Genomic DNA, 23,275 nt, shown 5'->3' with positions numbered 1-23,275 from the left:
TTCTCCCAGGCTAGACAAATGGACCTATCACCTGCATAACCAACCGTTACACACCTGGGGCTAATTACATCTTTCACCTGCTAGTAATGTAATTACATCTTTTACTTACATGTTACTATTAGTAGTGGGCAATTTATGGTACAGGATCGAAAAGAAATCTTTGTTTTCATTGAAAATTCACTGTAAATTCATTATTATTCAGAATTATAAACATTTGATTTTTTTGGCAGGGGCCAATTAACTCGTGACACTGGAAAAGTCAACAAGTTGTTACTAAATTATTGGCACTAATTTGTCATTTGAGTATGACTTGTCACCACAAAGGAAAGATACATAATACTGTAGCATGGTTAACTGTTTTATCATACTTGCAGAAAACTTGTAAATATTTTGAAGTGACCTGGAAAGATTGGTGACCTGTCAATGCTGACATCTCAATGACCCCATATTACCCCCTTATCAACATGGCTTATCTTTAGACAAAAGAAGAACCGCCAACAACCACACTCCCTGGTCTATTATTAATATGTTAGCGTCTGACACTGTAGTGTTTATGTTAGCAGGTAGACAAACAATGTTTAAGGGTTTAGGGTTTGTGTAGCGATGTTTTACACAGGTAGAATGTCAAGGTTTATTTATGTTTTTATAGGGCAAAGCAAATGCTGAACCCCCTAATAGGTTCCCAGTACCATTCTTACTGAGTGCAAGGGCCTGGCCATTCTTGCCAGTTTGGGGACAGTGCTGTACAAGATTTATCTGTCTTGTTATCGCACAGGCTGTCACAGATTCTTGCTTGTAATCAGTTGTGTGGCGGCCTGCTTGAATATCTTACCACATACAAATTGTATGAAATTATACCTACAACGAATGTGACCACACCATAAGGTTACATGTGTATAGCACCTGTGACGAGAAATTTTCTGCTGACAAAGTTTAATACATACCGCCAGCTCTGTTGACACGTAAACAGGATGATGATGCCCCTATCATTAAGATCTATCTCTGGACAGAGTACAATAGATAACGTACAATAGAAGATGGTCAGATGCAACAGCTGCATTTACTTCCAGTGTTACACCAGGTGTTGATGACACACATAATATTTTTGGTTCACCCTTCCAGCCATTTTTTTTTAAGTTTTCCGGCATTGCTACTTTGCATATACTCATGAAAAAAAAACCTCTCCAAAGTAGAGTACTGAAAGGTCTTCCAAAAGGCTGTTCTGGTATTGCCAAATGTTGACATGCTGGAAATTGGCACACCAAATGGGTTTCCATGGTAGAATTAGCAGAGGCCATTATTCAATCTGACCTGGATGACTTGTGTTATTTCGTAACAAGAAAGAAATTGAAAAACACAAAATTAGGAAAGTTGCAATTGACAAGTTGCTTTCCAGTTAGGGACAAGATGAATTTTACTTTGTACTGACAACTTGTACTGAACTTACTTTTGAGGCAAGGTTTTTCCTTTATTTAAAGATAAGATCAGCTTCAGAAGACCAGGGATTGTTTGCTTTACTCTGATTACATGGATGGATCAGGTTTCCAGTGTCATGCTCTGTGCAAGGACTCTTTCACTTCAAGAACTAGAGGGGTGGTATCCTCTAGTAACTACTGTACATGTTTTTGTTTGTTACTTGTAAAATATTACGTAACACTCTCCAATCTCCCCACTGTATCCATTCTGCCTACTGATTTACACACCCATAACTCCCTAACCACAGAAATGACCCATAACTCCCTAACCACAGAAATGTCCCACTCCCTCCTCCCAAAATGACAAACTAAGCCCGACAAATTAATCCCAAATGGATGGTTTCAAATCCTGCATACTTCCTGCTAAAAGTGCCATTACCTTCATCAAACACTGAGCACACAAGCATCCCACCATTTATGGCCACCCATACCAAACTGCCATCTGATGATGCCAATTTAAAGCTTGGTTGAATCACTGATACCTTTGACCTTCTCCCAACTGTGCTCAATAAATCATGTGAACGCAATTAATGGGCTACAGTTACACTTATCTCAGGGGAGTGTTACATTTTTGTCATAAATTTTAGAACTAAACAGTCTAGATTTCCAGACATTACTTTTGTTTGTATTGTCATAATGGGGATAATGACATAATGCCATTGAAAATTCTGCATGATGCAATGTAAAGATCATGGTCTAGAGCTTTCAGTTTCGGTTTGTACAGAAAGATTTGTTATTCTGTCACCATATTAAAGTTCAGTTACACAATGGAAAAAATGATTCTACTAAAGGATGTTTTAACTTTGTCTTCATACTGCTGGGCGGGTCATTCTTACACTGACAAAACAAGTTTGGAAGAATGTGAGCTGCTCTAGTCTTTGCCACTCTTTAGTATACAAGATTTAGGAATAAAAATTAAAGCAGTGATGTTGTAAGTTATATACAGTAACATTGTAAACAGTTTGTGCAATTATAAATGCGAGCAACTGTATTGATTTGGCCCCAATTTTACACTAGCATTCGAAGAACCAATCTAGGATTCAGGAAACTCTCTACTCGTAAAAAACTGTCTGTATTTCTAATAATTGCCCGTGTACAAGTTTATGGTACATCTACTCAATTTTACGACATTTTACAACCCTTTTAGTCACATAGCAGTTACACAGAAAATACTGTCATGAGTTTTGTGATGCAGGTACCATTACTGTGCTATCAGGATACAATGTGAAGTGCTGTTTTTGTTGGCTGTCCTGGTGTGAATGGGTTTCAAGGAGAGTTCAAGGAGACTTCCCCTTTCTACTGTTTCCAAGGGAAAGGGTACAACAAAATGGAGGAGGGGTCAAATGTATTCCATGATCCGCTAATCTGTGTGGGCTAATACATTCAAGACAGGAAATAGCTTCTTCCCTTGTTACTCCAATTGTTCCAAACAAAACTCACAGAACTTGCATGCAGACCATATAATCCTATCAAACATTTGACTCACTGAAGTACTAATGATTCAAACTATAGTTCCCTTATTTATGCCTTCATTTAATACAACAGAATAATTTGTAGAAGAAAAAGGGAACAAAGTAATTTCTTCCTTTTCACATTTTAAAACAATTGCATGACATCACTTGTTTTGCAGTACGTCAATATCAGACAATAATTGCAATAGAAATTTCTACTAAGAGATCATATGCTAGGAATTTCAAATAGCACACATGTTTTGAATAATGCCCAAAGGTAAAATTATTTCAACATGGAAAGAAGGCACACATGCAGGCAACCACCAGCAATCAAATTGGAATATCAATGAGTACAAACAAAGCGACACAGACTAATATCATTAATAATTCAATATTATGAGAGAATATCACAGTAAATGTACAGTACTACAGTTCCACTGTATTAACTGTCCACTCACAATCAGCAGCACGCTCTTTTCTGAAAGGCGTAGGCAGCCTATTTCTATTTCCCGTAACTCGTAGGGAAAACCATCTTATCTACGTAATTCGTAGCGAGGCGACCAAATTTAGCGTAATTGCCTTCCTTGATTTAGCGTTATACGCAGGGGGTTCTTCTTAATTCAGCGTAAATCGTTGTCGGGACCCCTCCATGCAGACCCCTTCGCTGTGGTCCTTCCCATAGATGACTACATAGTATATACAGTTGTAGGAAGAATCCCTCAGAGACAAACTACAGGCCAAACAAGGTGATAAAAGAACCCCTGGCAGGAAGTGATGCATACCTCAGAGGGGATGGTTCCTTCCTGCTTGAACTTGGCATGTGTCAGGGCAAGGTCATGGCCAATATTTCACCAATAATACCCAAATCAGTGGAAATATCATGTACTGGTGTTATGGAGTAACATTTGATTAATGGCAACCCTAAGGCAAAGATTTAGCCACTGTTCTTATAGCACTGCTACTGATATGGCGTAGCTAATATTCAACAGATGCTCGATACCCTACTATCTGTAAGGACATAGCAGAGCTTAAATGGCAATTTTCAACATTAGAGTTAACAAAAGTTCATATAACATTAACGTTATATCACTTCAATTCCTTGTACTAGTTTTTGGGTCAAATATTGTAGAAAAGCAGGTTCTAACTTCACAACAGAAAAGAATTTCAGAAAAAGCTTAGCAGTGGTAACGTGTATACTGATACAATCAGAGATGAATAAGTGAATACCTAATGCCCATAGCAAGTGTTTATTCCAAATGAGGTTAAAATAAGTATTAATATTTCAATGTTCTTGTTACAGTAAAACATTGATTATCCACTCTTCTATCAACCACCTACCAAAGAAACTCAAAAACATCAACAAGTGGCTGAGATAACGTTACGAGACAACGTTTATAAAATCTTCATCAAGTCTGCTGTCAAGGTGGAGTTTGGCCAACCAACTGTCAGCCTCATCCGAGTGAAACCAACCACTTGTAAACTAGGAATACCAAGGATATCTTCCTTAGTACTTCTCCCGTTCCTTTCTCGCATCTTGAGACGATCTCTGGTGTCAAACACTCTTAAAGTAATTCCAGATGCTGGTTAACTTGTAACTCTTGAGATGAAGGAAAGTCTCTTGTTTTACAAGTACTCAGATAAGTGACAAGAGAGACGATCCAACCGTCTGACACGCATACTTGAATAGTGGAGCTGACTTAACCGCAAGCGATCGGGGGCTATCGGATGTTGACTGTACGTGACCCCGGGTAGTCTGTGTGTCTAAGCTTTCCCCTTGACGTTCAACACGCCACTGCTACTGTTTTTAAAATAGTACGACAGTCTGACGGAGTGCAGACGACACTTCTCAGTAGCGACGACACCCGCCGGTTGCCGCCCAAAGAGGATTTTCAAACGCGTGGTTTCAGCACGTCCACTTTGAGCTTCCACCAGCTTCATACCTCTCATTTTCTGACCCAAAAGTTATATTTTTCATAATCTTTAGAGTATATGCTATCGATTTATCACGAGAAAAAGATTGAAATACTCACCTTTTAGCCACAACCCGACCTGTTTTGGAGTCCAACTCCCAACACTCTCCATCGAGTTCGCCATGTTACTTTGTTGTTGTAGGGACACATCACTCTGGAATAGGGGTGTGCCATAACGCTTAAAACACTAAACTCAAAGCAGTGCAACAAAAGATTGTTTGGATAATTATTCTATATACAGCCATAACAACAATGGTTAGTGGTTATAGTTTCAGTGACCATTGTGGTCACGTTGGTATTTTTGGCTAAGAGCCAATGCTGTTTCACCTATTATACTAGTGGACTCGACTAATGACCTAACGAACCCGGAAGTACTGTGTCAGTCCTGTAAACAAGCCAACTTCCGTTGCGTGTTTGGACATGGACAGCAGTAAGGTTTCACATAATTTGTTGGGTGATATTCGCCAGATCTTCGTTGATTTTAACATGATGTCATTGACAAAATTGCCACCTTCGATACAAAGAGTGACCATACGCAGAAAGAGGCCACGGATATGGACTTCAGCGTCACAGCTATTTTTGGAATCAGGCACCTGATTTGAATAAATCAACCCAGATCACATGATCTCGATGAATTGAAATCCTGATCCACCATCTTGGAAAAGCTGATTTCGGATGATTTCGTCAGTTGGGGTGTGATGTCGCTGGATTTGCAGCCCCCCAGGCGCTCTGCCGAGGTAAACACAATCGTAACAAGCTATGGGTATGGCAAGGTCAAGTCTATATCATCACTGGCAGCGTTACTTTGGCTTTACCCCACTCGCCCCATGCTTTTTTTTACTAACCATGCCATAATTTGACAACCACGTAAATTTGCATAATTTGTGAACATTTATCCTTGATACCAGACTGTTTCCAGGGGAACTGACACACAGCTGTGCATGTAGGACAATTTCTCTGGGCCAACATACCCCCCAAGGAAATTCTATCCCCCTTCCCCTTTTAGACCCAGTTTTCAGGGTCTAACTCAAAGGGGCTTTGTTGGCTCATAATTTGAAGAGCCTGTGAGCTAACCTCAGTTGTCCATGGAAACAACCTGTCATCCAGGCTGTCAACTCATGAACATAGAAAAGTTGCTCAAGGTTGTTGCATTTCCAAAAGTAGAGTGGGCGTGGCACTCTGCAAACACAATATGGATTGATTCACTATCGATAAATAAGGCAGTTCACCAATCTAAAAACTAGTATTCATGTGCTGTTCAAGGGTGAAGGCCCACGATTTGTAAACAGTTGGACTCGTGAATGGGCTCATCGTACTATGGTAGATGCAACTGCTGCATCTTTTTCTGCAACACCCCACACAATAAGGTCATTCAGCATCCCGAGTACACATGCTCAGTAACATGAATTGCGATACGTCAACGGGGAAGACTCTAAGACATGAACAAAATGCTTTTGGACATTGTCAGCCAAATCGAGACAATGGTCGAGATGAGAACTGTTTTACAAATTAATACGTTAGGGGCTTCACCTTTTACATGTTACGCACAATTCGTGTTCCTACATGTATATGCGTACTTGGAATGGTGATTGACCTTGTTGTTGAGTATAGGTTAAACTTAAAGAACTCACCAACATGTAACAAAAATGTATTTTCATAAAGTAAATGGCTATTTTTCATGAAATGAAAATATGATTTAATGGTCAACTTTTTTAGTCTTGAAAGGTCACTTCAGAGTCTGAAATTTTCTTTTTGTAATTTTCAGGTTCCATTTCAAGAAAGACAAGCGTTTTCCAACAAGCAGTTGGAGACACTGAAGCGTTACTACGAGAATGGAATGAACAGTCAGCGTCTTGCCAACAGGGAGAAGATGCTGGCTTGTGCCACAGAGACAGGACTGGAGTTCGATACTGTTCGGGTGAGCAGGAATCATATCTTCCAAAAGTGTGGCAACAAAACCTCATTATACAGAAGCTTGTTTTCAATTTTGTAAACAGGACTGTCCCAACTCCAGCTCTAAACTTTTTTTCCCCTCATTGTCTGGGAGCCCATGAGCTCGAGGTCAATGTTCGTTATTAAATCTGTAATTTTAAGCTAACAAAAATACATTTTCAGCTATTTTGTGTCATGAAATTTAGCGTTTTTGAACAGATAAGGTAAAATTTTCTCCATCCCAACAAGAAAATTTCTGTTCTGAGATGGAGGGACATCCCTGGTTTAAAGCTGCAAATCCTGCCCTAACCTTCTGTCGAGAGGATATCAGTATTGTTGTTCTTTTCTGTTCTGCAGAACTGGGTGGGAAACTATCGCCGCAAGTTACGACTGGACGCTGAGAGAAAAGAGCAGCATGAGTTTTACAGACAGCACGGGATTCCCAACTCCAACTTCAACATGTCCTCCCATCAACTCCTGGCCAATGTTGCTGTGGAGACCATGAAAACCATTGATCCTTCAATCGGAAGTTCAACATCCCTCCGTGCTGGGTCATTCGATAACCAGAGCAGCCAAAGTTCAGTGAGGTTTCCACTGCCACCAGTTTCCAGCCTGGTCTCTGCCACTACGAGTGATCAGCCAGCTGTTACTGTTCTTGCTAACCCATCAGGAGAAATGTTTCCCCGACATCTTACCGCTGATTCCCAGGAAGATCAGGGACTTAAGATAGACTCTGTGTTCTCTATGCAAGACGAGCTCATGTCTCAATCATCTGTTACAGGTCCCAGCAGTTTGTTGACAGAGGAAATGAGAAGTGTCTTGTATTCAAGCCCAGTAAACCCTCTATTAACCAAGAGGAGGGAGGTCAACCTATCTGGTCAGAATGGAACTGCAGGTACTTCTCCATCAACAAAGGAGACTTCACAGGTACAGGTAGTAACAATAGATGCTGCAGTTGCTGCAACTGGTCAACAGGGGGCGATGCAGTCCAACGCTGCTGATAAGTCTACTTCAAGTGGCACGGATGCACTGAAGGAGTATAAAGCAGTTGATGAGCCAGCCAATCACCTGACGATAGATCATGATCAATCCTCTTCCTCTGTGGTTGCCATGCCAACCGCATTACCTGCCAAATGTTCATCTCAGGTGATATGCACAAACTTATTATTGCATATGTCGTAAGATCGTCCACACATTGTAAGAATAAAGAGGTGATGGTTTGTGTTTCTTGATTTCTGTGTTTAATTAGTGAAAGCTTGTTATCTTGCTGTTACCTTACAATATAGTGAGTGACTTTTGCTCTCTTTCATGGTCCACCACCAGACCACAGAGATACTTACACAAAAGTGCTTCAGATAATCACCACCCAAATGCTTTCTGCCTTCTTTTTTATCAGTTTCATTCCTCTGCAATATCATCTTCCCCCAATATTGGCACTGTGAAGAAAAGGAAACTCAGTGCGAATAGTGACGGCATCACGTTTGAAGGAACCATGAGGGTATGTAGAACATGTTGTAAACAGTTGTATGGCTTGCTAAAATTGATTTCTCGTTCCTCCATATTGTACATTTACATGCTATCTGCCTTGTCTTGTGTGTTTGCATGTCTGCTGTTTGATGTATATCGAGAAAAAATTCCTTTTGATTGTATTTCTATCTTTATACTATTTTCTTTTACTGGAAGTGGTTCAACGAGTGTTTCCAATGTGCAGTAGCAGTGCTAACATCTTAGTGCTTATATGCTTTCAACATGCATGTTTGCAGTAACAAATCCTTGGTCACAAATAACATGCAATTGCCAATGGCTACTAATCAACAGCAGCATGCTAAAGAACAAAACAACCCTTGCCTCAGACGGGCGATATTTTCCAGGGGCCGTTTGAGAGGACAGTGTTCACAGAGGAGCAGGTACATTTGCTGACGGAGCACTATGAGAATGGGATGAACTGTCAGGCCAAGAGCTGTCTGGACAAGATGCTGGCGGTGGCCAAGGAACTGAACCTGGAGTTTGATGTTGTCAGGGTCAGTGAGGTGTTTACACATCCTCTCGCTGGCTGGGGTTAGTGACCTCCTAGGTGGTGGCAACTGCAAGGCTGGCCACTAGGAGCATGATTTTAGTCAGGCTAGGACAGTGAGTTGCTCTTGAAGCTCGATTCAGTGTTTTTCCTTACAGGTGCCATTGTGAATAATCTCTAAAATTCAGTAATATCATAATGTTGTTGATATCCTTTGTAATTATTTTGTTAGACGTGGTCTCTTGGTGCTGGATAACACATGGTTCATTATCAAGTCAAACGTTGCTCAAGGTATTTATAAGCTCTTATGTGTGGTGCCTCGTGCTTGGGAGTTGCTGAGGCTGCTTCTAGGAGAGTACGGCGAATATCATAACCTCCCTATGTCTTGTGTGAGCAGTATTGATGTTTTATGCAGAATTGGGTGGGGAACCAGCGCAGAAAGCGCCGGATGGAGGCTAACCGTGCCAATGCCAGTCTGCTGAATGGAGTTGGATACCCCACAATGGTCTCAGGTAACAGGTCTTATCTTCCTGAAAAACTTTTTACAAATGATTTCATAAATGAACACCTTTATGCCATAGAATTAGTAGTATTTCTTTCCTTTTTTCATTTACTAGTAGCTAGCAGTAGTCAACTACAACTACATTGTATAAGAAAAACTGTTATTTTTTTTTATATTTGTGGCATCATTTTTTTTTGCATCTAAGAAACTTTCACAGGCTGTACTGTAAATCTATGAATGTTTGCAGTTATTTTGAATTTGCAGTATTTGTGGTCACCTTTCCACCATGAAATCAGGATACTGCAAATATGTATTTCTACTGTATTGCTACTGTACTACAGAATTGTTTCAGCTGTTAATCAAAACGCATTTCATTAGAAACCTCACACCCTCTTTTACTGCAAAATTAAGTCCCAATGAAAATAGATTGATTTGTAATGTACCAGTAACAACATATGATTTTTTTCCAGGGATGAATGGAGGTACCTATATGACAGAAAATGGCGGCAGCCTGAGCCACGATGATCACAGTCGTCTGTCTTTCTCTTCACAAGAAGGATCCCCAGAAGTACCGGTAACATTACACGCCTCCAGGGACAGAAGAACGTACAACAGTCAGGACCAACCCTCCTCTGGGTACGACTTGTACATGAGGGAATTTCTGGAAGCTCAAGGTGAATGCTTACTAGACACAAGTGCTATATTTTTTTCCATAGTTGTAAAGCCAGCTTTTATCAATACATATAAAAATTGCTTGCTGACAAGTCTGTTAGCTCCAAAAGAACATTTTCAACAGCAACAGTGTCCTCAAATACTGTGTAAGTTTAGAGATGTTTGCATGTCACTGATCATGAGCCCCATCCAATGTAATGGGGTAACTTTTCAGAAGAAAAATATGCTTGACTCTCTGACCATTTTGAGATCTTGTGATCTTCCAGCAACCAACAAATTTGGACCAAGATCTATGATAGGTTGATGCCAGCATACCCAGTATAATGTATATGCATGGGGGACATACAGAAAATTTTCTGTAAGTTAATCACATGGAGCAAAATATAGCCAGGTCATTTCCTCCTTGAATGTTTCTCTAACAGACATATGCTGGAAACATTCCTGTATCATTTGTATTAACATTTTGCACTGCATTTTTTGCACTGCATTTTGCACTGCATTTTTTTAAAACATTTTGCACTGTATTTTTTGGGTATTTCCCTCCAGGGCTGTGCAGGGAGGACTTATCAGTCAGCCTGCTGAGGGAAGTGGATGAAGGTTGGCAGACACTTGACGACCACCAGAGACAGGAGTACCACAGGAATGCCCTGGAGATTCCACCCACAGCACAGGACAGGGATGTCAACACTGTACTGCAGGACATACAACAAGCTGTGGGTAGTTTGTGTATCATTATTGTTAATACAAAAGTTTTGTACATTATTATTGTGTATAGATGTAAACATATGTTGTTTTCGTTGAAGAGGTTCATCAGTCACGTGTGAATACAGTTAGTCCAAATCTTCTTCAAGCAGTGACATTTTTTTAAGACGCTGTACATACCTCCAAAGTTTCGATGTGTTGTTTTATTTTTGATATTGTTCAATGCTTCTTTTTATTTTTTGTTACGCAGATGTGCCCTGTGTGACAGAGACTGTCATACTTGTATAGGACTATTTAGCCAAAGACAAGATATAGCTATATATCAATTAGGAAATGGACCATATATGTACTAACAAACAACTTTGTCTGTGCTGTGTATTCTTTATATACAGCTTGATGGATTAAAACAAGATGGCTGCCAGTACCTGCTGCTCACACACAGAGAGGGAGACTGTAGAGTGACAGGAACTCTGGCTCCTATGGAGTATTGGAACAAGGTTCAACACATAGAGTCCTTCAAGGCTTTTCTGGAGAGACATGGAAGCCAAGGTACCACATCCAAACCTTTTCATGTCACAGGCACTTGTACTCATCTTTTTTGGTAAGATATGTAAACAACAATTACATGTATGTGACAAGTCATGCAACTTGGTATTTACAGTTTCATTCAGTGTAATACATGACAAATTAAAAAAAAAACATCAAAAAAGTTTAAAAGTCCTTCATGCACCAAATGGTGAGTCAGGTGGCACCCATCACCATTTCTGTTGCCCTTGGGCCACACAGCATTGTTCAATCACTATACAGCAGGGGACTAGTCCCCTAGTAATGGTGTGTGTTCAACTATCATACTCTTTCCATAAGCTGACTGATAAGCAGCATGTATAACATCTTTGGTATGACTCGTCTGGGGATCAAACTCATGACTTACCGACTGCATGGCAAACACTCTACCCACTTGGCCATTGCACGAAATATTGCTGTTAAATATGGACTTTTGGTGATTTAGACAAATGACATAATTGATTACAAATTTTGTTCCGTTCTGTTGTTTTTTAGGGACGCAGACTTCCAGTTCACGTACAAGTCACACTCCATCATACTCAAGAGAAAGACAGGAGGATGCTGATATAAGACAAGAGAGGAGACCTGGCAGCACACAGAGTGAAGAGAGTAGACATGATGAGGTCACAGAAGCTTGTCCCGAACATTGTGGCAAGTCTGGTACAAGAGAAGGAGGGACAACGATAGAGTTCTCTTCAGTCCTACAGTCAGGTGAGAATGCAACCGCAACTTCACACACGTGTTTACATTTATGTCATATGTACATATTCTATTGGTTCCTTCCATGTGCAGTCAACTCTTATGTTTCCATACATTTCATTTCATTTCCATTCTATTTCATTTATTTATTTGTCTGCAGTTTTCAAGTTTTTTTTTTTAGATTCCAGGGGGCAAACCCCAACAAAAATAACATTATGATAACAGAACTTGACAACAGAATCATATGATGAACTTAGAAAAACTGACATTTGAAATTGTATGTTAATGTGCAGGAGGGCAACTTGTAAAGCTCTCCCCTTCACTTTATGGTGACCGCAAATAAACAGTGTTAACACTTGTCCATACTTACTATCAACAAATGTAAGTGCTACAGAATTGTAAGTGAGACCATTCCTTTTCTACATATGTTTTCCTGTTGTTTTCAGATGAAGAGGTGTACATTGTGGACAAGAACCATCATATCATCGGCACAGGAAAACTTCTGCCGGCCCCTCACAAGAAAATTGAGCTGTCAGAGTCTTCCAGAGAGCACAAAGGAGCAACATAAATGTGCTTTTGTACTAGAGTTACTGTTACAGTAGTTCTTGATTTGCTGATGGAAACTTTTTCGACTTCTAAAATGGAAACTTATTCGACTACTAAAATTTCATCATCGCAATTGTTCATTCACTGAGGCCAACTAAAACCTTGTTCCCGCCGCTAGTTAGATGCTATGAACTACTCTGTCTCCCCACAACCACTAACCGACTGTGATATTAAATGGATTTACGGTAGTTTCCTTTCAGAGAGAGAATAAAAATATAAATCATAATTGATCAATGTATCCATTGTCATGTCTTATGATCAATATGCCCATGTTTGTAGATGGGTGTAAAGTAGGATTCATAGAAGAAAAGAGTCTAGGTTGCAATGCTGGAGATGATGAAGAGATGTGAGAAAACCCAGTTTGTTGTTTGGTTGCCTTTGTTGTAACTGTTGCCTTCCATCAATGCCTGAAAAAGTTTTTCCTGAACCCCATATTTAGACATATTTAGAAGAAAATAAAGCTGCTTGGTTACTACTGACACATGTGCTATATCATGCCTTTGGAAAAAACGTTCTATAGCAGATGCTACATTGTATTATGAAAGTAGAGGAAATATTTGACATGTTCCATTTATAGATACCAATTCATGCAAGTTGGGTTGTAAAACAAAAGATGCAATTAATGCATACTAATTGTAAATGCTTTTCATGGAAGGAGATTTCCCAAGTTAATATGTTAAAAATATTCATAATTTTCTACTTAAAAAGTGTAACGGGAGGTGCCCCAACACGGTACGCTTTTTCTTGCGCTCAAAGTCATGGTGCTCCATCGCTAGTTGCCTGAGAGTGGTCAAATTTTGATGACTGATTTTTTTACACATAGATTTAAACAACATACTTGAATAAGAAATGCATTCATGTGGTTCATGAACCTTTCGCGCTGCATGTTACAAGCGGCAAACACTGTGAGACAATTTCGTGTATGTAACCTTCCAATTTTGTGCTACGCTGGACAGTGTGCCTAACTCGGTACGCTTTTTATACATTTTGCTCTCTTCAGAAGTAAGTGGTAAATTTAAGTACACAGAAAAAAATTAGTGATATGATATTTTAGCTTTCTTTTGACAGTAAAATCGTGACTGCATGTACTTCTTGTCTCACATGAGGAAGGCTGTACCTAGAACAATCCAGCTCATGGTTTTACGGACAATGGGCTGAATGCACTGATTGTGAATGTCCGACTAAAAAAAACATTACGAAAAAAAGACACCGCTAACATCAACAAAACTCGGTCTGATTATATGAAAATATCATCTACATTTCTATATCAAGTCTTATTTTCATAGACAGCACGAATCATTTGTTACAGTCAAATAAATCTTTGGAGCGTACTCTAGTCTGTCACCTTTACGGCCACACTCCCTTGGGAGTACAATGGTGGCAATGTTTATGTCGCTTCCTTTTGGTTGCTTTTCTACTCAACAGACATTTGAAGACCCATATTCATAGTGTTTTATGGAGCTTTATTTATGTGTATCATGGCAGTTGTGTGACTGCTTGAAAGAGTTCGTATAGTTAGCGACACGAGCCGCCAATACGCAGAGGCCGGTGACCGCAGTGATTCAGCACTGTCAACATTACTGTTAGAATTCTGTTTTTTTTTAAACATGAAGTAAATATGTTAAAGTATACTTGAAATGCAAATTAAAGCTGTGTGCATGGACTTGGTTTATTTACCTTTGTAATCAGCATAGTCAGTGGCAACAAACACGGTGTACTTATGGATAATAACATCAGCAAAAAATCCGTTCCGTCTTACGACGGGGACCGTCTTAGGGCGGCCCCCGTTATATGGAAAGTACTGGAAATTTCATCAAGTATCAATTGTAAGGAACGCTCATACATATTGACTCATAGTGTTATAACTATGTGGCATTTCAAGAACAGTGTATGAAACTTGGTTGTTTCAAACATTAAGAAATCCACTTATTCCAAACAATCATAAAGATTGGCTCTAAATTCATGTTAATGTGTAGCTCTCAAAGAGACGTATTGTTTTTTTTTGTCTATGGAATTGAAATAGTTAACATCACAAGCTGACGGGCAATTATATAGGCTCGTAAACACACAAAAAAATCAGGTTCCACCGAGATTTGAACTCGGGTCGCAGGATTCAGAGTCCTGAGTGCTAACCGCTACACCATGGAACCAATTACTAGTTTACATTGTCTCCTTCAGGTTGTTATTTTTCTACAATTATAGAATGAATTGTCTTACCGTTTGGGGAAAGACAGAATTGTCTAGAAAATTTGCATAATTGGTTCACTCATCGTGGTTGCCCAGTGACTCAAAGTAGCAATTATGGCCCAATAAATGTGCTAGCTTAGACACATGAAGTTTGTTTTCTTACATACAAACTTTAGAATCCTATGAGCAAAATGGAACTCAGGGAATTACACAATAAAAAAAAACGGAACACATGAAGTTGTCTGAATCTCGGTTGTCACTTATGTTAACAATCTTCCAGTATTGTAGGCTGCAGATAACTTGGTTAGGAAAATATTGATTTCACTATTTTTTTTTATAAGATCTGATTGCCCAGAAATCCTGACCAATCGTCATTTTTTTTCTCATACGGCTTTCTGGCAACATTGAGACAGCACATTTTGGGATTACGAAGTTCATCAATGTACATGTATGAAGGCAATTATCCAAATGATAAATAAGCATTAGTTTTCATAAGAACAGTAGAAACTTCAATTAAAACATTGTCTTCATTGGTAGACTAACTATGAAACATTAAATCACGCACAGACAATGTCATAGAAACAGTTTATTCCGTTCATTTCGTGTAAAACATCCAAGATAATTTTAACCTTTGAAAAAAATACTTCAGACGTTTGAGAAAGGGAAAATTCAACAATGTGAAAAATTTGAGTAGCTTTAAATTCATTAACAAAATTTCAAAGATATGATGTAAGCTATGTTTGTCGAAAAATCTGAATTACAATGATAAAGAGTTATACGACCACCACTATGTGGGCCACTAACACTGGTCCAGAAAATGATAAACTTTCCGACATGAAAACAAGATTACACATGGAGGGGTGCTGATTTTAGACAGTCTTCTTCTGTTGTGATGTTTTGTATGTCTTCTTCAGTCGGGCCTGTCGGCTTCTGGGTCTGGGAAAAGGCAAGGAGTACCCGGCTTTGACAATGGTACCACTGGAAAGGCCTGTATGAATAACTGTACACACGCATGCATATTGTCTTCACCAGTACACGATAGACTGGATAACAAGATAGAAATTTAAAGGCGTCTTTAGTTTTCCACAGTTTCCAGACAAGGCTTCGAACGCACTACAGTATATCTATTCTTTTTCACTGTTAACATTTTTAACGTTACACACAAAACAAGTTGTTTGAAGAATATCACAAGTCCAACAGAGAAGACAAGATAGTCACTGAACATGCATAGGTCTAGGTACAATGTAGCCACAGGAATAATGTCATTAGAGTTTGGAGTAAACGATTTCACAGTAGTAATAGATAAAGCTTCACATAATCACCAGAGGCTTTAGATACAGTACACTGCACGATGCAATGTGATAAGGAATGAATGAAGACCTTTCTTGTACATCTATAGATTCTGTACACAGGTCACAACAAACCGGGATAGTTTACAGATACATATATACAATGTCAAGCCTACACAATAATTATATTCTACTAAAAGAATTTGAACACTCCTCGCTTCTTTGTGATGGCAGCAATGAGGAATAAGTGCGATCAAAACAAATCTAACGTTAGCTATTGTTGCCAGAGTGATCGATTCCTCGTCAATATGCATGCATTTTAAGTTAGGAAATTTTGTGGCCGTTTCGACCACAGTGCATGCTAAACAATCAAATGTTTGCCTAAACTAATTAGAAATATAAATGATAAAATTTACACTGGCGCGGCCCTGGTGCTCTGGCAGCAGCCGCAGAACTTGCAGCAGATGCAGAGGACGATGATGCATGCAATTCAAGTTATCAAATCCGTTTGGACCAATGCGCATACCAAAGAATCAAATGTTACTTTAAACTACTTAAAAAAACTAATATGACTAAGAAATATGAATGAGCTTTACACCGGCGCGGCGCTGGTAGACTGGAGGCAGCCGCAGCACTTGCAGCAGCAGCAGATGCAGAGCACGATGATGAGGATGAGCACCAGCCCGATGGCCACGCAGATCCCGATGAACGCCCCCACGCTCAGCTTCAGCACGTTCGTGATGAAGTTAATCACCACATCCGGCAGGTCTGTACCGTAGGAAACAAAACAGTGTCATTGACGAAAGACAACGGATATCATGTGAAACGTCTTACCGTTTCCAAAATCATATCCAGTTTCTTGAGTAATTGCTATTTGACGTAAAACTGTCATCTACTTGTACTTAATTTCTCAAGTAGAGATTCGGCTCCGCCCGTTTTTGACCCTCTGCTTGGGGAGTAGTATAATCTCTAATTGTGCATTTTATGACGATATAAGAATTTTCGAAACCAACTTTGATCGTGACACAAAAGTAACTACATGTATATTTGCTGTTGTTTCTATAGCGAAGTATATTTCTACTGGACGAAGTGCACATCAATATTACGAAATTTTCAATTCAACATATGGACATCTCTAAGCCACACACGTACCAGGACAAGACGCCAGTGTCTTGGACTCGTCGGAGTTGTCCCCACAGTGGTTCTGGAAGTCACACTTGACGGACTCCGAGACACAGCGGTCGTTAGAACACAGGTAGTCAGTACCTGAACACGAGCCTGGAACAGCAAAGAGATGGGTACATGAAATATGTCTTCGAGTGAGGACTCATCTGTGTTGGTAGAAAACTCACCATGAATTTTGGTGAGAGTTCGTGGTGAGTGTTGGGACATAGCTCGAATTTCAAAGCTATGAAATGTGTCTGTTGAGTAGGAATCTATTCCTGGCATCCATCTGTATTTATGGGTTGTGGATAGCCAAACGGGTGACGGATAGGACAACCGCGGAGAGGAAAAAGGGATGGATGCCAGGGCACGGTTCACCAGTTTGTTTGATGACATCCACGACAAGACGTTGCGTCCTTGAGAAATGCAATTGACATAACTTTCCTTGCTCCACCTAGGTGTAAAATTCGCCCCAGTGACTTTGGTTGGGAGGCATACGGCGGTGGAAGGAGAAAGATGGGCCTCGCTTTCTCATACCGTGCTCTAGACATAGTGGATAAAACCCCGCCGGCCCTATGGTCTTAAAAAGGCTATGGCAGCATCTTTACCTTTGTGCCACGCTACAAGAAATCTGCAGTATCTGACTTATATATTTCTATTCGGCATAATCAAAAATTCTCACCGTTGTCGGGGTCGTAGAAGACGGTGTACAGCAGCTTGAAGCCCTTGTTATCGGAGGCGTTGGAGTCAGTGTGCACGGTGACGGTCACCACGTTCCCTGACGTGGCTTTAGTCAGGTTGTTGGTCTGCTCCACTGATTCAAATAAACACAGCTCGCCCTGGGCGTACAGTGACGTGTCGTTCTCGTACCCATCGTGAACACGAACCCAGTCCCGACAGCCGTCCGCATACTCGAAGTCGATTGGCTGCAATCGTTTAAAACAAAAGACGTTCAGTCACAGTGTCATGTCTCCTTTTGACATATTTGTTTTGCTAACTGTCAGATCGCTTGAACTTAAGCCAAGTTTGGAACGTAAAGGTCTTCCCATACATTCACAGTGCCTTAAGAACTTCAGCTCATTGGATATATGATAAAAAAAGTCCATAAAAATATTTCTAAAGCATTCATTTTTCAACGAGTTTACTCAGTGCAAGGCCATATTGATCACTTCTGAGTACTAACCTAACGCTCACGGAATAATCATCTCTCCTTTCTAAGTCAGAGACACCAAGCCTAAGAAAATTCCAATAACTTGACTTATGTATGTATATACTAGATACTTTTATATGTAATACTGTTTTAAGACTCACCATCCTTTATCAACAAACAAAACAAAACAAAACAAAATTCAATGAATGAAAAGCTCACCTGTGTCCACTGTATGAGGAACTTGCGGTTGGCTGGAGCGACCAAAGTGATGCTACAGTCGGCATTGTCGTCATATCCGGTCACCCTCAGGAAGTCCGTCAGGTCAGTCTGGGTCTGGACGTAGCCGGCATCTTCCGGGTTGCTCACCGTTTGGTTACAGTGGTCGTCTATAACACCCTCTGGGAATGTCATACCGACAACGGTTGAGTTAGAGTTAGAAATAGCAGTCCCTGAGAACGGGTTTCGTTGCTTTTACAAAGCCACCATACCGATTTCTATTTTTATTTGCTAAATTAATTTGGGAAATGGTTCAATTTTGGAGAAACGATTTGTGGGAGATATCTTTTTTTCTGATATGAGATTTTGCGTTTGAATATAAAAATGATAGAAAAACAATATTTCGAAATCTCATGAAAACATGATCGCCGAAGGCCAACTTTTGGCTAGGTTGTAAACATATCTTCTTCCCTGCTACGGCCAGACGAATTCAATTTGTCTACCCTGTCATATGAATAAAGATTTCACAGGCACCGCCACAGTATATATCCGTTTGTAAGCAGAAAGTACTCATTTGGAAAATTGATCTAGGCGTAATTGAGATACATCAATTGCCTCACTCTCAAGAGCCAATACTCAGGATAACCGGTATAATCATAAAATATAAGTCTGATATTTCTGCAATGCTGTGCATGGCTTTCATAACACTCACATCAGCCAAATTATATATTTGAATGTGCACAGTACTCGTATGATGAAATGCTACGACCAATGATGATACATGCATGCCTTAAATAGCACCTGGCAAAGGTGTGTACACAAGAGTGGGCAGTAGTCATGTCCGTAGGATTCGCCCCAGTGACTAAGAATGGGGGTTTTGTGATCACGGAACACAAGACTTGACATGTTTAAGCAACATGTAAATGTCTCTGTACTGTACTGTACTGTATTGTGCTGTACTGTACTGTACTGTACTGTATTGTGCTGTACTGTACTGTACTGTACTGTATTGTGCTGTACTGTACTGTACTGTACTGTATTGTGCTGTACTGTACTGTACTGTACTGTTATGTACTGTTCTACTACAGTACTACCTTTTATACAGCGTCGAGAGTCATATACAGAACTATAAAGTTTGCCTTGTGTTCGCGTGCTTAATGAAATCTGAAGAACCGTTATGTTTATCGTTCTGGTGTTGTGTTTCCACGTAATGTCCTTGCCGTAAGGTACACCGAGGCAAATTCGTGTTATTGTATCGCTTACCGCTTTCCAGCTTTACACCACTACTCTGTAACCCATAATGTCCTTCAAAAATTGTTTCGTGACTAAGAATCTTTAAACTTCCATGTAAATTATCGTTTTTGTTACTTTAACATAGTGAATGCCAGAACATTCCTAGAAACTCTTCACCTTGTGATGACAACATGAAAATTGTTCTTAATTATGTTCGTGTTGTACTTTTTCACTGGCATGGAAACGTTTTGTCCAACGTCTTGTGTTTCCAATGATCTACTAATTGTCCCCCAAACTGGACTGCAACTGATCTAGGAGTCACAACATCGTTCCGAACATAACGGTTTCCTGTCCACCCCCCTCCCACACCGCAACCTTAACCCTACACACTTGAGAAAGCTTTATGAAAAAAAAAACGTACTCAACATGTACTCAAAACACACTTACTGGGAATGGTTATAATGTCCTGGTAAGTGCCCCGTGTCCCGAAAGCAGCGATGATCGCCAGAACAAGCCAAACTCGCTCCATGACTTCTCCCGATCCACCTGTCGTTACCTGTCCCTGGTGACACCTGAGTTGAGTAGAAAGCGATACCGTCCGAGCTATGGCGTCATTGTCACGGAGGCTTCCTTGGCGGGTAGGGTGTGGCGAAAGGCGGGGAGGGGGTTAGGGCAAAATATGGACTTAGACTCGACGGGTCAACTAGATTTTGTGCACATTCATGAGACCCGTTGTTGCTTGGCCTTTCCTTCCAGTTGTATGGCAACGCGTTCGACGCAGGCAATGTCAGATATGAAAGCTCATGTAAGTATTATTTCAAAGAACAAGTGGGCCGTGAAATCGTACAAACATAGCATAGCCCAGTGCGACTGAAACACGATCCAAAACATGGGGAGGTATCAGGTAACGGCTGCGTCACATGTACAGTCCAATCAACAATGGGAAAATCTGAAGGCGATGGATGGCGTTTATATGGGTCAGGGGCTCCGGCTTTACGGAAGGGGTTAAGTGGTAAAATACAATGTAATTTGAATAGAGCGAGTCAAAAAGGTTTTCCAACGTTGAGTGAGGGACCCACTTACCCTACTGCGTCCCTACGATATTCTGTGATCGTTGTAGTAGTTGTCTATTCATCTTCGCATTCTGCCGGGAATGTAACTTATCACTTGCAGCCCCAGAAAACGTTGGTAACTTTTGAGGAATAAATAGGAACTTGACATAAAGGAACAAGTATGTATAGTACTCACCCACACTACAATCATAAATGAGAGTATGTGTAGTTACTCTCCCACACCCCAAAATTATCAATTGGCATTTGAAAAGTTACTCTCCCACACTTTAATTTTCAACTGGAGCATGGAGTATACTCTCTCACAGTTAAATTATCAATTGGGTATGTATAGTTACTCTCCCACACTTAAATTATCAATTGGGTATGTAAAGTTACTCTCCCACATTTAAATCATCAATTAGGGAATGTATAGTTACTCTCCCACATTTAAATTTTCAATTGGAGTATGTATATAGTTACTCTCCCTCACGAAACAATTCGTCTGATATCAAAATAAAGTGTGGCTCTTCCTTAGGTCCCACCGAGATTTGAACTCGGGTCGCAGGATTCAGAGTCCTGAGTGCTAACCGCTACACCATGGGACCGTCGCCAAACATGTACCGTCAGGTGTAAGTCATGAACAATGGCATCACGTCACGTTACGCGCACAAAGCAAACACGGTTACCTGATCCTATGACTAGCTTAAGTAGATTTCAGCGAACAATATATGCAACCACTACACCCATATACATTGAAACGGGAGGCCTGGCGCAAACATGACCGTAGCAACGCTCAGGTCAGGTATGTAGTAGAGGAATTCTCTGTGTGCCGTCTGCAAGCAACAGCAGCTATTGCATATGTAATCCTCGCAATAGTACATAGTTCAACTCCCATGTATACACACATTGCCATACCTGTTATAACTGTCGCGCAATAAAGTTCTTCTTCTATGTGATCTCTGTCACAATTTTCCGTCGTGCAGAAATCATCAAAAATAGAGTGGACAATTAGTATTTAATTCCGTTTACAGATTATCTTTATCTATATTTAAAGATTTGCATAACATTCTCGATCGATTCTATGGGAAGGTCTGGTAGAAACTTCAAATTGGCCTGTGTATACTTAACATGAATAACATATTTCCAAGTTTGCATGCTTTGGTTCGTAGGACACAATATTTAAGGACCTGAACTAGTACATTAATCCTATTTGCTTTGATACCATAAACGACCATTCATTTAAAGCAATCATGAAAAGGACAAACACGGTTTATAACAGACGGACATTTACTTATTAAGTAACCAGTCAGATGACAAGATACAAAACTGTTTATCACATTACACACAGTAACAATACAGCTATTGTACATACACATGTAAAACGTACGTTTCGCACAACCACGTAGAAAGATGAAATGAGTACATAACATTCTATAACAACAATGGACGGATGTGACAAGGACAAAGTTCTTAATTAGATAGTTACGGTACTTAGTGTATTATCAAAAGGATTATCAAATATTTTGAGTGATGATCGATTATTCAGTAAGCGATAATCCATTACGATATAAAAGTATAGTACCTACTGATTGTCAATTCAATACAACAAAGCGCGCTGAATAGTGACAATGTTCACACAGGGGCAGTTCACGATACGCGGACTTGGTTTACATACTTGACTGGCGACTACACACAAACATTCAGCTGACTCTATCAACAAACAATATCTATATACTTATATAGTGCCAGGAATAATAATACACACTAAAGCTTATTAGCATAGATTGTACAAGGCATAGCTACCCATACTTCATGTACATCTACAATGGTACAGTCAACAGTACGGTCATCAGCAGTTTTAAAGGCACGGATCGGATGCTTTCTAACATGGTACTACAGTCTACACACAGTGTTACGACATTTACAAATGCGTGTCATTATCAAAATTTTTGCCATTCTTCTGAAGTAGAAAGAGCGTTGCGTGTCCTGTGCTGAAGGCTACTGAGAATCTAAGACAATGTAAGTTATTTCGTTTTTATGTACTTTTGGCATACCACATACCAACATAATTTTGACTAGTTCCAAGACAAGGAAACTTTCAACTATTTCAAAAAGTGTTCGTGTTGTGTTGCTCGACAGATTGTCATCCAACCGAACTACCCTGATGATTTAAAGTACAACGCCAAAGTGGTACATTACGAGTGTCGACCATATGCAAGCTAATGAGTTTAACTGGCTTTGGATATGGTGGGTTTTAATAAGTTGTGCTGATTTCAGCCCAAATACGTCAATAACTAACATACAGAGTACAGTTCAAACTTTACATCTAATGAACACTTGTTACGCCACATGGGTTACGTCTTTCGCCATGACATAAACGTTACAGGTTAGCTCATG

General features: G+C 40.0%; 3 protein-coding genes and 2 non-coding genes across 17 annotated transcripts in view; 1 reads left to right on the top strand and 4 right to left on the bottom strand.

The window, feature by feature from the left end:
- Positions 1-5,130, bottom strand: part of LOC118423066 (CNK3/IPCEF1 fusion protein-like) — a 37,540-nt gene extending 32,410 nt beyond the window's left edge. For all 12 annotated transcript variants that reach the window (XM_035830974.1, XM_035830975.1, XM_035830977.1 and 9 more), the window contains exon 1: positions 4,957-5,130. In XM_035830974.1, coding sequence (XP_035686867.1) covers positions 4,957-5,020 — 64 coding nt within the window. In that variant the 5' untranslated portion in view covers positions 5,021-5,130. The remainder of the gene's footprint in view (positions 1-4,956) is intronic.
- Positions 5,131-5,303: 173 nt separating this feature from the next.
- Positions 5,304-13,066, top strand: LOC118423080. Of its 2 annotated transcripts, none has more exons than XM_035831048.1 (11): positions 5,304-5,633; positions 6,662-6,814; positions 7,186-7,974; positions 8,225-8,326; positions 8,700-8,849; positions 9,258-9,354; positions 9,815-10,018; positions 10,563-10,729; positions 11,111-11,267; positions 11,778-11,993; positions 12,428-13,066. In XM_035831048.1, the coding sequence occupies exons 1-11, from the start codon at positions 5,595-5,597 to the stop codon at positions 12,547-12,549; spliced, it is 2,196 nt and encodes a 731-aa protein (XP_035686941.1). In that variant the 5' UTR covers positions 5,304-5,594; the 3' UTR covers positions 12,550-13,066. The 2 variants fall into 2 exon arrangements, with proteins under 2 accessions (XP_035686941.1, XP_035686940.1); XM_035831047.1 differs by having other exon boundaries at positions 8,682-8,849.
- A 1,599-nt stretch (positions 13,067-14,665) lies between these two features.
- Trnaq-cug lies at positions 14,666-14,737 on the bottom strand. The gene has a single exon. It is a non-coding gene; the product is annotated as a tRNA-Gln (tRNA).
- A 610-nt stretch (positions 14,738-15,347) lies between these two features.
- On the bottom strand, positions 15,348-20,601 carry LOC118423112 (abnormal cell migration protein 13-like). The gene is made up of 6 exons (XM_035831109.1): positions 20,274-20,601; positions 18,597-18,775; positions 17,910-18,153; positions 17,216-17,341; positions 16,660-16,831; positions 15,348-15,710 (listed from the first exon to the last, which is right to left on the bottom strand). Exons 1-6 carry the CDS (start codon positions 20,353-20,355, stop codon positions 15,644-15,646), a joined length of 870 nt encoding a protein of 289 aa, XP_035687002.1. The 5' UTR covers positions 20,356-20,601; the 3' UTR covers positions 15,348-15,643.
- An 810-nt stretch (positions 20,602-21,411) lies between these two features.
- Positions 21,412-21,483, bottom strand: Trnaq-cug. The gene has a single exon. It is a non-coding gene; the product is annotated as a tRNA-Gln (tRNA).
- Positions 21,484-23,275: the final 1,792 nt, after the last annotated feature.

This window comes from Branchiostoma floridae, chromosome 9 (genome assembly GCF_000003815.2).
Source record: "Branchiostoma floridae strain S238N-H82 chromosome 9, Bfl_VNyyK, whole genome shotgun sequence".
Lineage (NCBI taxonomy): Eukaryota > Metazoa > Chordata > Leptocardii > Amphioxiformes > Branchiostomatidae > Branchiostoma > Branchiostoma floridae.
The sequence above is the reverse complement of the archived record's forward strand: the minus strand, read 5'-3'. Positions and strand labels throughout refer to the sequence as shown.